Genomic DNA, 16,857 nt, shown 5'->3' with positions numbered 1-16,857 from the left:
CGGTACAACCTCCTCTGAACCTCAAACCACCCTCCTCCGAACTTCGGAACAACCTCCTCTGGAACACAGGAACATCAAAACCTGTTCGCTACACACGCAACCACACACAAACAGCAAATAAACATTTTTTTTCACTCGATTTTACTCTTTGAGCAAACTCGTACTCTATTTCGAGTAATTTCACTCGTACTCTTATTTTTAAACCAATAGTACTCGCGAGTGTTATCACATAAAACAAAAGAGTGGAGAGTAAACTTATTGTAAAACTCGTACTATTCGATTACTCCCACTCGCAGGTATTTTTTACTCGCGAGTAAAAACGAGCAAATCGGACTTCTTATACGCACTCTTCAAGTACTCCCCCTCGCGAGTACTTTTCACTAGCGAGTAAAATCGAGATTTCCTCCGACAGCCTTTGCTTGGCATTTTTGGAGCGTATCAGAACCATAGTTTAGCATCGGTCCATTGATTACAGGTATTACAGGTACGACTTTTCATCTATTTGTATGCCTAGAGTGGGTGAGAGAGGTCAAGAGGATGGTGGGAGGTCCAGAGGAGGTTCAGAGGAAGGAGTTCGGAGTTCCGAACAAGCTCCGACCACCCTCTTCCGAACTTCGGTACAACCTCCACTGAACCTCAAACCACCCTCCTCCGAACTTCGGAACAACCTCCTCTGGACCTCCGACCACCCTCTTTCGAACTTCGAAACAACCTCCTCTGACCTCCGACCACCCTGTCCGAACTTCGGAACAACCTCGCCTGGACCTCCGACCATCCTCTTCCGAACTTCGAAACAAATCCTCCTCGGACCTTCGAACAACTTTCTCTTTCCATATTCAGTCCACAGGAACATCAAAACCTGTTCGCTACACACGCAACCACACACAAACAGCAAATAAACATATTTTTCACTCGATTTTACTCTTTGAGCAAACTCGTACTCTATTTCGAGTAATTTCACTCGTACTCTTATTTTTAAACCAAGAGTACTCGCGAGTGCTATCACATAAAACAAAAGAGTGGAGAGTAAACTTATTGTAAAACTCGTACTATTCGATTACTCCCACTCGCAGGTATTTTTTACTCGCGAGTAAAAACGAGCAAATCGGACTTTTTACTCGCACTCTTCGAGTACTCCCACTCGCGAGTACTTTTCACTCGCGAGTAAAACCGAGCAAATCGGAGCTCTGTCTTTTTAAGATATCGCAACATAGTGCGATTCCTTGAAAAAATGCCTTCTTATAGCCTTTGCTTGGCATTTTTGGGGCGTATCAGAACCATAGTTTAGCATCGGTCCATTGATTACAGGTACGACTTTTCGAATTTTACATGTATATGTATGCCTAAGTGAAACATACATACATATGCATGTATGTTAATCTACAGCACAATAACATCACAAGGTATATTATCTTTATTTTCTTTTTAAATAAAAATCTCGTTTCAATTTTGTAATAAGGTGCCAAATTAACTCTCATAAAGACAGGTCGTCTGATGCCTGAAAACACTCAATGCCTTTTTGTTTCAAAACCCAAAAAAAAACATAATTTTCCTCCTGAATGCGTGAAAGATAACAGACGTGTGTTTTATTAATAGATGGCTTTATGGCGTTCTGCTTATTTGCACATGTCGATGTGAGAGTTATTGGTTCTAAATCCGGTGGGTGGGTGTTTGTGTGTGTTTAACACGGTCTGAGCTTTATTAAATGTTACGTTGACATTTTATTGTCTTAATGATGATGACTATCAACACTTCGAATATTGTCGTCTGCCTTAACGACGGACGTCACCACATCATCCTGATTATGTGCCGCAGTGGTGGTGGCGATGATGATGTGCTCCAGTTTATTTAATGTTTCGTCCCTCTTTTGTTTTGTTTGTTTATATCGGTTTGTGGTAACTATGTTTAGAAACCACCAAAAAATACCAAAAAGTTTGCTTTAAGCAAGTCATTGTAGTAAACTTGTCCAAATACACACGCACACACACTCACATATATGCACACACTTTAAGGTTATACTCCAGAGAAAATAAAATCACATTTGTACGAGTATATTTGGCAAGTTACGTTTAGCTTTTTTTCTTTGCTTTTATTGAACGAGGTTAGCACCAAGGTCAATTCAAGGATGACGCAAAAATTGCGTGCTGTGATAGTTCACTGTGGGTTTTTGCAATTTATTTTGTTTAGATTGTTGTTTTATTTTGACAATATACTATTTTTTCTTTAAAAAAGTTGTTAATTCTTCTTTAATTTAGAAAAAAGTGTTACTTTAATTTTTTTCGTTTAAATCTGTCCCTAAAATATTCAAAACCACTGTCCACCATTCTCCGTGACAAAATATCAATAATGAAACACAACACTGTTCTTTGTTATAAGAAAAATATGTAAAAAAACTATTTATTGCATATTTTTGATTTACATATTTTTTGTTATTAGGCCATTACCATAAGAGACCGAAATGTCACGCAATTCACATCATGTCTACACATGTATGGCATGTTGGAAAAATATTCCAAATTCGATATAGTCACATACATACTTATGTAACAATATTATCGTTATTGACATGCACATATTGTAATGAGTTCGATATATTCCAACAGCCACGCTTTCTTACAAAAGTGAAGCATACAAAAAGATAATGTTTCGAATCCATAAACAACCATGACTCTGTTTACATTAGTGCTCATATATTTATTCAAACAATACTGATTATTTGAAGTATATTTATACCCTCAGCCTTTAGGCTATAGAGGGTATTTACACTTTGATACGGCCAAAAATGTGCCTCATCGAAATAATGGTTTTAGACCCCAAGTATGTTTGTACGATATCCGTTTCAGACAATTTTGAGTCGATCTAGCAATGTCCGTCCGTCTGTCTGGCTGGCTGGCTGGTGCGCACGATAACTCTCGAACGGATCAATCGATTCGGTTCAAATTTTGGGTATCGAAACATTTTGTCCAGATTTGATTTAAGTTCGAAGATGGGCCATATCGGTCCACTCCTTCGGGTACCTCCCCCACAAAAGTTCAAAAATGTTCGGAAAAATTGTCCGCACGATAACTCTTGAAGGGAGTAACCGAATTAGTCCATACTTTGCACATCGTGACATTTCTACCAGACATAGACGAGGTTCCAATATGGACCCTATTGGTTCACTCTTTCGGGTACCTCCCACACAAAATTTTGCGTAAGTGCAGTTTAAGGCCTGCTCTCGATTTGTTTTGATTTTTGTTGCAGCCACTTGTATTCATTACCCCCATTACGACGATATAATTTTTTTCAGGAGCAAGTCCATATATCCTCAGATATCCATAGACTAATAAAGAAAAAAAAATATTTCCTACAGATTTGTATTAGGTCCGAATATGTACTACATCGGATCACCCCTATGGGTACACCCTACCCCTACACCCTACAACTGAAACATATTATAATGATGTAATGTAACGTGGTTTTCTCGTCGGGGTAACTTCAGTCGCGCCCAGGGTCTCCATAAGGACCCACTAAACCTTACGAAATGAAAAGACTAGTATTCTCCCTTTCCTGGGGGGCTAAATCGGGGATTTATTGATTAAATACTAATTTACAATCTACTTGTGTTTAAATGCGATAAGAATGAATTCAATGGGTATATATTTGGATTAATAGTTTGCGTAAGTATTATGCAGACTCGCTGGGTTTTAGCAGTTGAGGAGCTCGTGTTGAATTAGCGGGTTATTCTTCGGCGGAAATGGTGTTGTTTGTGTTCGGATGTGAATGATGTATTCGGTGTTCGGCTGTAGATGATCGGGAAGACGATGTATTCGGTGTTCGGCTGCAGATGATCGGGAAGAAGATATGTTCGGCTGTTGATGTTCGGGAACACGATGGGTTCGGCGTTCGGCGGTTGATGTTCGGGAACACGGCTTCGGGTGTTGATGCTCGGGTATCGGTGTTCGGGAAGACGATATGTACGGCGTTCGGATATTGACGCGATAAATTCGTCGCTCGGGTGTTAGTCTAGGACTACGGTCTAGTTTCTACAGTCTACTACTATTACTCAAACCGTGGAACAGATGACCCGTAGAACGTAGCCATGTAGAACTGAAAACCCCGTAGGTCCAGTGCCGAATAGAACGGATGACTCGGAAGCCCTGTAGAACTGAAAAACCCGAAGGTCCAGTGCCGAATAGAACAGAAGACTCGGATGTCCTTTAGAACTGAAAACCCGAAGGTCCAGTGCCGAATGGAACATATGACCCGAAGGCCCTGTAGAACTGAAAACCCGAAGGTCCAGTGCCGAATGGAACAGATGACCCGAAGGCCCTGTAGAACTGAAAAACCCGAAGGTCCAGTGCAATTTATTAGCTACCACAATTTAATGGGTAGCTTCCAAAAAGTATTCCCAACTCGGTAACAGCAAGGTGTATGGTGGCGGATTTAGAACAATATTTAGTTCCAACCCGTGCAGCTAACTCCCTGCAGTAGCCAGCTCGCCATTTGCCTCCAAAACTGAAATACTTTAATAACTATAAGTATGAAGCGAATGAGAATTATTCGCCCTAAGTATAAATTACGATGGTTGCAAAAATATACTGGAGTTAAATTTAGCAGTGTGACCTGTGATGCCACTGGTGTCAGGTAGACAAGTGTTGTCGAAGCGATGTAGGTAGGGGCGTTTCTTGGTAATAGTTGTTGTATTATGTACGTGAACATATTGTCACGTTACAGTAATCTGAGAGACGTAGAGAATGATAGACATCAAGATACGGTTCTATTAAAATGCGCATAGTGTCACCCTCGGTGCTACCTCTAAATCTGGTTTTCACTGATAAAGTACTAATTTACAATCTACTCGTCTTTAAATGCGATATAATGTATTCGGTTGTGATCGATCGTTGGCTTGGCTGTTTGTTTTGTCGGTGGTTTTGTTTGATCTAACACCTCGGTAAATACAGTCGTCGCTGCACGATTTGTATATAACACTATGCAACACTGAAAATTCAAAAAACTTCTAGTATGCATTTTTTGAAAGTACATATTTAGACTACAAAAACCCTAGTATGGTTTTGTCCTGTCAGATCCAGTTCAGATTTTATCTAAACCGGGCTAAATCTACACTTTTTCGCATTTATCAGGCCTTTATCTCTTTATCAGGCCTTTATCTTTTGAAAAAACCGCATAAGAAGAACTCCATCCAGGGCATCGAAATCTATAAAATATAGGACATTTTACATAATTGCTGAAATTCTGGTCAATATCGGCTAAACTATTGTGAGTTGAACCAAGTAACCTTTGCAAAAATCTTCTTCAGAATTCTTTAGAACACTCTGAAACTCTAAAATGCTTGCTTAATGTTTTTCAGCGGTATTTTCCATCATATCTTTTACAACACGTATTTCAAACACAGTTCACACCAACAGTTTATTCTCGCATTTTGGATTTCACCACATTTTTGACATTTTTATTAAATCGTCGTTGAAAAATGTACTGAAAACAACGGCAAAGAGGCATTTTTCAACAATGACATGTTCTTAAGAATTGTGTATTGCATTCCAGGGAATATTTTTCCAAAAGAAAATATTCAGCAAAAATTAACGGTTTTGGAGATACGGTGCGAAATGTATAAAAATTTTGGAATTTTTGCATATATTTCGAAATTTGAGGCAATAAATGTATTTTTTCGAGTTCATTATTTCTCCAAATATTTTATTCTTGTCCTTATCTACAAATTTGCTTCAGAGGTCAGAAGAAGATTCGCATTGGTTTCAGAGATGTAGCCCAGAATTTCTTTAAAAACTCAATATTTAACCATGTTTAGATGGGGCCATATAATCCGACCTGGATCTGACACAACAAAACCCAACTAGGGTTTCTTGTCGTTTGGGTCTGAACTTTCAAAAAATCCTCAGTTCGAATTGTTTGCACAAGACCACCTTAAAAATGTTGCACAGTGTAATAGGCAACTTCTTTATACCGATTTGTATAAACGGAACCGAGAACCGAAGTCCAGTAGAACGGCTGACACGACGACTCTGTGAAAATGCTGACCCGAAGGTTCAGTTGAATAGTGACACGAAGCCCTGTGAAAAGACTGAATATCAATGTCTTAATTCTTCAAAAGAGAATTAACAGCGTAATGACACCAAGGTGTAAATTGGCAGATCCAGAACCGCTTTTGTTCCAAGAGAAGTATTCCATCCCGTGTAGCTAACTCCCAGCAGTAGTAAGATCCCTATCAACATAAAATACTTAAGTAACCTGGAGTATAAAGTGATTGAGAATTATTCCCCATAAGTAGTAATGGCAACGGTTATAAAATTGCACTGAAATACACTTGTTCTTTGTCCAGTGTGCTGTGGACTCTCCCATGTGGGGGACTATGGCGGGGTCTATTTTGCTGCATGTCTACTTGTGTTTAAATGCGATAAGAATGAATTAAATGTGTATATATTTGGATTAATAGTTTGCTTAAGTATTATGCAGACTCGCTGGGGTTTAGCAGTTGAGGAGCTCGTGTTGAATTAGCGGGTTATTCTTCGGCGGAAATGGTGTTGTTTGTGTTCGGGTGTGAATGATGTATTCGGTGTTCGACTGTAGATGATCGGGAAGACGATGTATTCGGTGTTCGGCTGCAGATGATCGGGAAGAAGATATGTTCGGCTGTTGATGTTCGGGAACACGATGGGTTCGGCGTTCGGCGGTTGATGTTCGGGAACACGGCTTCGGGTGTTGATGCTCGGGTATCGGTGTTCGGGAAGACGATATGTACGGCATTCGGATATTGACGCGATAAATTCGTCGCTCGGGTGTTAGTCTAGGACTACGGTCTAGTTTCTACAGTCTACTACTATTACTCAAACCGTGGAACAGATGACCCGTAGAACGTAGCCCTGTAGAACTGAAAACCCCGTAGGTCCAGTGCCGAATAGAACGGATGACTCGGAAGCCCTGTAGAACTGAAAAACCCGAAGGTCCAGTGCCGAATAGAACAGATGACTCGGATGCCCTGTAGAACTGAAAAACCCGAAGGTCCAGTGCCGAATGGAACAGATGACCCCAAGGCCCTGTAGAACTGAAAAACGCGAAGGTCCAGTGCCGAATGGAACAGATGACCCGAAGGCCATGTAGAACTGAAAACCCGAAGGTCCAGTGCCGAATGGAACAGATGACCCGAAGGCCCTGTAGAACTGAAAAACCCGAAGGTCCAGTGCAATTTATTAGCTACCACAATTTAATGGGTATCTCCCAAAAAGTATTCCCAACTCGGTAACAGCAAGGTGTATGGTGGCGGATTTAGAACAATATTTAGTTCCAACCCGTGCAGCTAACTCCCTGCAGTAGCCAGCTCGCCATTTGCCTCCAAAACTGAAATACTTTAATAACTATAAGTATGAAGCGAATGAGAATTATTCGCCCTAAGTATAAATTACGATGGTTGCAAAAATATACTGGAGTTAAATTTAGCAGTGTGACCTGTGATGCCACTGGTGTCAGGTAGACAAGTGTTGTCGAAGCGATGTAGGTAGGGGCGTTTCTTGGTAATAGTTGTTGTATTATGTACGTGAACATATTGTCACGTTACAGTAATCTGAGAGACGTAGAGAATGATAGACATCAAGATACGGTTCTATTAAAATGCGCATAGTGTCACCCTCGGTGCTACCTCTAAATCTGGTTTTCACTGATAAAGTACTAATTTACAATCTACTCGTCTTTAAATGCGATATAATGTATTCGGTTGTGATCGATCGTTGGCTTGGCTGTTTGTTTTGTCGGTGGTTTTGTTTGATCTAACACCTCGGTAAATACAGTCGTCGCTGCACGATTTGTATATAACACTATGCAACACTGAAAATTCAAAAAACTTCTAGTATGCATTTTTTGAAAGTACATATTTAGACTACAAAAACCCTAGTATGGTTTTGTCCTGTCAGATCCAGTTCAGATTTTATCTAAACCGGGCTAAATCTACACTTTTTCGCATTTATCAGGCCTTTATCTCAAAAACGAATAGGAATTTGCTTGCCTTGCTGTCTTTAGCAATATTGTAGCCCTATACTAGTAGAACTTATCTTTTGAAAAAGCCGCATAAGAAGAACTCCATCCAGGGCATCGAAATCTATAAAATATAGGAAATTTTACATAATTGCTGAAATTCTGGTCAATATCGGCTAAACTATTGTGAGTTGAACCAAGTAACCTTTGCAAAAATCTTCTTCAGAATTATTTAGAACACTCTGAAACTCTAAAATGCTTGCTTAATGTTTTTTCAGCGGCATTTTCCATCATATCTTTTACAACACGTATTTCAAACACAGTTCACACCAACAGTTTATTCTCGCATTTTGGATTTCACCACATTTTTGACATTTTTATTAAATCGTCGTTGAAAAATGTACTGAAAACAACGGCATAGAGGCATTTTTCAACAATGACATGTTCTTAAGAATTGTGTATTGCATTCCAGGGAATATTTTTCCAAAAGAAAATATTCAGCAAAAATTAACGGTTTTGGAGATACGGTGCGAAATGTATAAAAATTGTGGAATTTTTGCATATATTTCGAAATTTGAGGCAATAAATGTATTTTTTCGAGTTCATTATTTCTCCAAATATTTCATTATCTTGTCCTTATCTACAAATTTGCTTCAGAGGTCAGAAGAAGATTCGCATTGGTTTCAGAGATGTAGCCCAGAATTTCTTTAAAAACTCAATATTTAACCATGTTTAGATGGGGCCATATAATCCGAGCTGGATCTGACACAACAAAACCCAACCAGGGTTTCTTGTCGTTTGGGTCTGAACTTTCAAAAAATCCTCAGTTCGAATTGTTTGCACAAGATCACCTTAAAAATGTTGCACAGTGTAATAGGCAACTTCTTCATACCGATTTATATAAACGGAACCGAGAACCGAAGTCCAGTAGAACGGCTGACACGACGACTCTGTGAAATTGCTGACCCGAAGGTTCAGTTGAATAGTGACACGAAGCCCTGTGAAAAGACTGAATGTCAATGTCTTAATTCTTCAAAAGAGAATTAACAACGTAATGACACCAAGGTGTAAATTGGCACATCCAGAACCGCTTTTGTTCCAAGAGAAGTATTCCATCCCGTGTAGCTAACACCCAGCAGTAGTAAGATCCCTATCAACATAAAATACTTAAGTAACCTGGAGTATAAAGTGATTGAGAATTATTCCCCATAAGTAGTAATGGCAACGGTTATAAAATTGCACTGAAATACACTTGTTCTTTGTCCAGTGTGCTGTGGACTCTCCCATGTGGGGGACTATGGCGGGGTCTATTTTGCTTCATGTTGCGTAAAAACGACCCCCAGCGAGTAGTCGTCATCATCAGAATACGAAATTCTCCCGCTGACCCCCCAACAACAAACGACACACACAGCGCTTAACACAGGCCGTTGCTGTTCCAACCCCCGAAACTGTATACTTTTTGCCATTTAATTACGATGGACTCCGAAGTAAAAGCAAGGAAATTTGATGATGTCGGCGGTGCAAGAAACTAAGGTCAACAACAACAGTAGCTACGTAAACCCAGCCTCAGTAAATCGTCGTCGTGGTAGATTACGCGACTCCCCACAGTTCCCCCAACAGCAGCCTCACACGCAGCACTTAACACCAGCCGTTGTGGTTCCACTCCCTGAAAATACATCATTTTTGCAGTTAAAGTGCAATGGACTCCGATGTAAGATCGAGGAAATAGTGAACTTCATGAGTCAGAAGGATATCATGGTCGCGGCTGTACAGGAAACCTAGCTCAACAAACACCGCAGCTTACAGTGTTCTGCTTCCATTAGGGTTTTCCTATTGCACCAGCCCGTTCAATACAGACCTATCTCACTTGCGCCTGGCTCTAATGACCCCTACATAGAATGTAGGGGGTAGCAGTCAGGTGAGGAACTGCAAAAGTAGGGTTGCTGAACGTATACATACCGCCGAAAAATATCTGTACTCCAGGTTATAGGCAAAACATTAGCCCGCTTTTAGAAAGTCATAACCGTCTGGTCTTGGGGGACTTTAATGTTTATCATGAGTAGTGGCAGTCTGTACTCGAAACGACCAGAGGGGTATAGCGCAGGCTAAGCAGATAGATAGTTCTACGTTTTGCACGGTCAATGAGGACGCCCCTAGCAGAATTAGCGGAGAGTGTCACAGTTCGCCAGACATAAACATCGTGTCACCTGGTCTGGCAAATGACGTCACTTGGCAATTATCTCCATCAGCAGACCACACAATTTCATCACCCACTCTGTTCACCACATGGATGGCAAATGTGAGAACAGAGTTGAATGCCACCCCAAGATTCTAAGGGTCACATTCAACAGATTGTTAATATCGCCCGAGCATTCCACAACTATCTGCGACAAGATGAGATGTAGGAACAAGGGCATCAAGTCCTTAGCCGCCAGCACATTGAAAGAATACATCCACAATAGACCAGATCTGTACCATACGCAAAATCTTGAAGACGATCCAAGAGAAGCAAATCGATACTTACCACATATTTGTTGAATACAAAACCGTTGTCTTCGACTTTTACGGTCAAAGATGGTTCACATTTTAATTTGGTACCTCCGCATATTTCATACGGCTTATCAATATGACATTAACTAATCGATGAACCTTAAATTAGTATAGAATAAACTCCAAGTGAGTAGGTAGCAAACTAACATTTTAAGCAAGGAGACAACTGATTGTGTGATCTTTTCAAAATCTACATCCATTCAAATACAAATTTTCCTTTTTCCTGTGTGAAACCCTACGAACTAATTACTTTTGAAATAAAGGCCATTCCTTTGCTTTCTGCTAACATTAACTTTAGCAAATTAAAAAAGTCTTCGTCCAATTGAGTGTCATCACTTTGTTGGACTAATACAAAGTATGCCGTAACCTACACATATCTTATTCTGACCCTCACACCTACACAAACCGACCAGACGAACCTATGAACTGCCATCAAACTTGTATAAAAACTAACAAAGTTCGCAATTACTGTTGACGCATATGAAAAGTTGTTACGTTCATAGTTATGGCCACATCACCAGCACCAACATATGTGGAGATAAGTACGATTGTATGTACCACGCATATTGTTCCTGATGGTGCCACAAATGGCCTAACATCAGCACAATATTGCTGTATCACATTATATTTCCACTGAAGAAATAGACCTCCATCCATGTTCCTAAACATCTTCATCAGGAAATGTTGTTGAGTGTTTACTTTCAACGAAATTTACGCTTCAATTGGTGGTTTCAAGTGTTTGCCTGGCTGAGAAGAACTTATGTTATGTGAACATTTGTGAACATACGCAGAATGTAATAATTTTCGGCATGGACACACTCTCATTTTAGTTCAAACGATTGAATGAAGGCAGAATGCTTTTAATCGAAAGCCTTCACATATGGTTAGCGGTTTCAGATGAATGTTAGAATTTGATAGGTTACACCATCATTGCAGATTACAAACACATGTGTACATTTATGCATGACTCCAAAGATGGAAATCAAACACAAGCTAATTCGTTCGTAATTGAGACCACAAGGACTACACGTAGTAAAAATTCCAAAACGATCCAAGAACATCTCTTCAAATTTCTACAGATTCAACAGTGACAATGTCGTGACCTTCTGCTCCTCTCCGGAGTAAAAAGGAATAAATAACACAAACTATACGATTACAAAGTGGATTTTAGTTACTTCTGCACCATTCCGAGCGTAGTTGAGCCAAAACTACTCTGCAGAGCTCTGGTTTGTGGTGGCCGCTGAGGTTCTTCGGCTGAGACTGCATCTGTGTTAGTGCTATTAAAAACTGCGTGATTGGCTTGTAAATCTCAGCGTTCTCTCTTGTAACGTTGCACCTCTTTTTCTAGATAATGAAGATCCCTCCTGACATGCCTGGATGGGGGGTCATATCCACCATATGGTGCTTAGGGTGGCTCTAGCGGTTACACCCGAATAAGTACTGCAACTAAAGCATGTCATTGTGTTGATGTACTGAAGATATGAGGAGGCACCCTGTCACAGTTCTAAAGGGAGCATTTTCATTCCGACAGGTTTGAATATGTAATGTGAAGACGTAATTTCACTACACCCCCAGCCTTTAGGCTAGAAAGGGTATATACACTTTGATACGACCAAAAATGTGCCTCATCGATATAACTGTTTAAGACCACAAGTATGTTTGGACGAAATTCGTTTCAGACAATTTGGAGTCGATTTAGGCATGTCCGTCCGTCCGTCTCGAACGGATCATCCGATACGAACCAAATTTTGGGTATAGTAATATTTTGTCCAAACTTAATTTAAGTTCGAAGATGGATCCACTCCTTCCGGTATCTCCCCCACAAAAAATTTTCCTGTAAAATGGTGTGAACGATAACTCTTGAAAAATAGCCAGAGACGCTGGAAACGCAGCAATCCGAAGAAATACACGTGCAGTTTATAACGCAGTAAAACAACTCAGATCAGAGAAAATTCGTAGCGTATCAAAGACGGAAATGGACATATTCTCACTAATACTCGTGATCAACTACAGCGATGGAAAGAAATCTACGAAAGCTCAAGTCAAAGCGTTACACATATTTCATGCACATCATCCCTCCGACGGATTCCAAGGAGAGACATATCAACTGCTGTCTGAAGTAAAATTCGCTATCTTGAGGCTAAAAAACAATAAATTACCCAGCCACGATAATATGCCTGCGGATTTATTTAGATCTGGCCCCTCATTATAGAAGTCTGGGAGTCAGAATCTATACCGCCTGACTGGATAGAGGGTCCGATTGTAACCATACCAAAAAGGAGACCTTAGCGAATGCAGGAATCGGAGAGATATAACCTTGTTAAACACTATCCAAAAGATTCTGGAATTTATTACACTTGAGCGCATTTCACCAGCAATAGAGCCAAGTATAAGAAAAGAACAGGCGGGTTTCAAAAAACCGATCCTGTGTTAACCTTATAAGCAAGCTGAAAATAATCGCAGAGCAATCCATAGAATGGAGCAGCCTGATTTACTTAATCTTCGTCGATTTCGAGAGAGCTTTCGACACGATTGAAATGTGTCATGCAAAGTGCCATTGAAGGGGATAGAAAGTGAGCATCTAAGCTTAAAAAACGGGGTCAGACAGAGAAGTGTACTCTACACTCTATTATTTTATATTGTTCTTGACTGGGTCTTAATAAAGACAAATGCTAAGCCACGGATGGCATTCAATCGAAGCTGGGAGAACGTCTTCATGACTTGGACTACGCAGACGACATTTCCCTTATGTCGCAGCGACATCCAAGAGAAAATCGACAAGCTCCAAAAGTATAGCCTGGAAGTTAGACTGAAAATTAATATTAACAATTAAAAAAGTATCAGTCGGCTTGGCCGACAGAGATATACCCTCAGCCTCGGACATAAAGAAAAGAAAATAAAACGCAATACTTCTGACGTCTATATAATACGATGTACATCGTTTGGACCAAATCGATTTCCCCATTTAGTTGGGGTCGGCAGGCTTTTTTTTTGAGCTTTTGGGCCATTATCTCAAGAAGTAGGTACATGCCCCTAAAAAATATATACCGACGTAATGGGGAAAGCGAATACAAGTTGTTACAGCAAAAGCCAAAGGGATTCGAAGTACAAATTTTGGACCGATTCGGCTGATCCGTTCGAGAGATATCGTGCGCTCCAGTCACTACACATGGTGCCATAGGGGTATTTTTAACCTTTCGGACTATTTTCTCAGGAAGTATGGACTTTCTCCTGAAAAAACTTGTACTGTCGTAATGGAGGCAGCGAATACAAGTTGTTACAAAAAGAAGCAAAAACGAAAGCAGGCCTTAAACTGCACTCTTCACAAATTTTGTGTGGGAAGTACTTATAGGCGGAGAGAAAATTAACACACAACCGACAATTTGAAAAACGGAATATGAATTGGCTTTATTTTATTTTCACAAAACTTATATTATTAAATCAAAGCCTACTAAATTATTTTATATTTATATTGTATGTTAGTAGTAAAGTATGTTTGGCTAAAGTATGTACATATATAAAAGTGTATATTCGTGACTAAAGTATACTCCTACATATACTTGGAAAATTGAGACAAGTAGTCTAGTTGACGAAACTGTCGAGGTGTAGCCTTATCCGGACTTTGTTTGAACGCAAACGTTAAAGGTTTGTGATCCGTGAAGATTATAAATTTGCGCCCTTCGAGCATGTGGCGGTAATACTTGACCACTGAATAAGCAGCAAGTAGTTCACGATCATATGTGCTGTATTTTTTCTGCGTATCTGAAAGTTTCTTCGAATAAAAACTTAGAGGCATCCAGCCATTAGCTGTCTGCTGCTGCAGAACTCCACCAATGGCCACATCAGAAGCGTCCACCATGACACAAATCGGCAAGTCTTCACACGGATGTGATAAAATAGTAGCATTGGATATATCGGACTTACATTTTACAAAACTGGTTTTGACCTCTTCTGTCCAGACTATAGGAGTTTTGTCGTTTTTCTTGTTTCCCTTTTGGCATGCTATTAGTGGAAGTTGATTGGTTGCAGCTCCAGGAATAAATCTGCGATAGGAGTTTACCATAGCAACAAATCGACGGAGTTCTTTGACGGTTTTAGGCTGGGGATAGTTGGCTATTGCTTCAACTTTTTCCGGTAGTGGGCGTATACCTTCTGGTTCGACAAGATGTCCAAGAAATGAAACTGATTGTTGACCAAACTTGTACTTTGACAGATTAATTACAAGGCCGTATTCTTCCAGACGAGTAAATAATTGTTTGAGGTGTAGTAAATGCTGTTCTTCGTTTTCGGATGCAACCAATATGTCATCGAGGTATTGGAAGCAAAACTCCAGATCACGTAACACTTCATGCATGAACCTTTGAAATGTTTGTCCTGCATTACACAAACCAAATGTCATGTAATCGAACTCGAAGAGTCCAAAGGGCATGATGATAGAGGTCTTTTGGACGTCTCCCGGGGCAATTGGGATTTGATTGGAAGCACGTACCAAATCAATTGTTGAGAAAATGTTTTTTACTCGAAGACCGTGCGCAAAATCGTGAATATGTGGCAGAGGGTATTTGTCCGGGACTGTCTGTGCGTTCAAAAGACGGTAGTCGCCACAGGGTCGCCATTCGCCATTCTTTTTTGGGGCCATGTGTAGCGGACTTGCCCAAGAGCTGTTTGAAGGGTGGCAAATTCCTTGGTCCATCATATACTGGAATTCTTGCTTTGCAATCGCTAGTTTATCAGGAGGAAGTCGACGAGGCTTTGCCGAAACAGGGGGCCTTTTGTCTCGATGAAATGATATACGCCATGCGGAACCTTTTTCACTTATCTCGAAATGTTCGTTATATCTGGAAATTGAGATAGTAAATCGTGATACTTGCAATTATTTACCATAGTTTTAATTTGCACATAGCCAGGAATCGATTTCACTTCTCCTTTAATATTGATCCCAGTTTCAGGATCGATGAGCTTGCATTGTTGCATATCCACGAGTAAACCATAATGTGTCAAAAAATCGGCTCCGATGATAGGATGAGACACATCAGCATACACAAATTTCCATTGAAATGATCTTCGGAAACCAAGTGAAGGAGATATTACTGTGGTTCCATAGGTTTTTATTGATGTACCATTTGCAGCAAAAAGAGAATATTCGTCGGGACGACTGTTGCCTTTCTTATGATCCACGGGTACAACTGAAATGTCAGCACCTGTGTCGATAAGGAAATGTTTTCCTAGAAATTTATCATAAATGAATAGGCGATTCGTTTTGCTAGACCGATCACTGCTTGCCTCTAGTGACCGGCTTATTGGTTTCCCGGTTTTTGGTTGCTTTCGAACGTGCATGGTTGTCGGCACTTATTTGCTCTCTGACCGAAACGACGATGATAATAACATATACCTGATGTGTTTGAGTTGGTACGACTGTTTCTTCGAGTCCTACTTCTAGAATTTTTCCTTGAACGGGTTTCGTGCAACTGTTGAACCGCTGCTGTAAGTTCTTCGATTTGTTTAGACATCGCTGAGAGGTCAAACGATGTGTTTCCGACTGTAACACTTGAAATGCCGGAGGGCGTTGATACGTCTGCAATTTTGTCAGCCATCTTTGCAATTGCTTCAAGAGATTCCGATGATGTAGACAGGATTGCATGGATGTGTGTTGGCAGTCGCTGCATCCACATTGTACGCAGGAAATCGTCGTTGAAACCACCATTAGCAAGATTCTTCATTTCTCGTAGCAGGATGCTTGGCTTCTTATCACCAATTTCCAAATTATTGAGAAGTTGCTTAATGCGTTTTTCCTCAGACACGGAAAAATGTTCTATCAAACGTTTTTTCAATTGTGTATATACATCGGCAGGAGGATTCAAAACGATGTCACTTACATGAGTCAGCAATTCTGTATCCAATTCGGCAATTATTATGTAGTACTTTTTCTGCTCGGAATCAATTCCATTCAAAGCAAATTGCGCTTCCACCTGGACTAACCAAAGAGACGGATTTTCTCTCCAAAATCGTGGAATTTTAATGGCATGTTGCATCGAACTAACAGATGGGATTGCATTCTGTTGAGATACACCAGTCGCTGTTCCTGATTTGCTTGTCATTGTTGAGATATGAGGCACGAATTAGGCTGCTTGAAAAATATTCAGCGTCGAGGGTCACCAATTTATAGGCGGAGAGAAAATTAACACACAACCGACAATTTGAAAAACGGAATATGAATTGACTTTATTTTATTTTCACAAAACTTATATTATTAAATCAAAGCCTACTAAATTATTTTATATTTATATTGTATGTTAGTAGTAAAGTATGTTTGTCTAAAGTATG

The 16,857-nt window shown here is 40.1% G+C and overlaps 1 protein-coding gene across 1 annotated transcript; it reads right to left on the bottom strand.

Moving 5' to 3' along the window:
* Positions 1-15,830: 15,830 nt before the first annotated feature.
* Positions 15,831-16,631, bottom strand: LOC141392370 (uncharacterized). The gene has a single exon (XM_073965322.1). The coding sequence runs from the start codon at positions 16,629-16,631 to the stop codon at positions 15,831-15,833; it is 801 nt and encodes a 266-aa protein (XP_073821423.1).
* Positions 16,632-16,857: the final 226 nt, after the last annotated feature.

Source organism: Musca autumnalis, unplaced genomic scaffold (genome assembly GCF_047663935.1).
Source record: "Musca autumnalis isolate F117 unplaced genomic scaffold, ASM4766393v1 scaffold_1, whole genome shotgun sequence".
Classification (NCBI taxonomy): Eukaryota; Metazoa; Arthropoda; class Insecta; order Diptera; family Muscidae; genus Musca; species Musca autumnalis.
The sequence above is the reverse complement of the archived record's forward strand: the minus strand, read 5'-3'. Positions and strand labels throughout refer to the sequence as shown.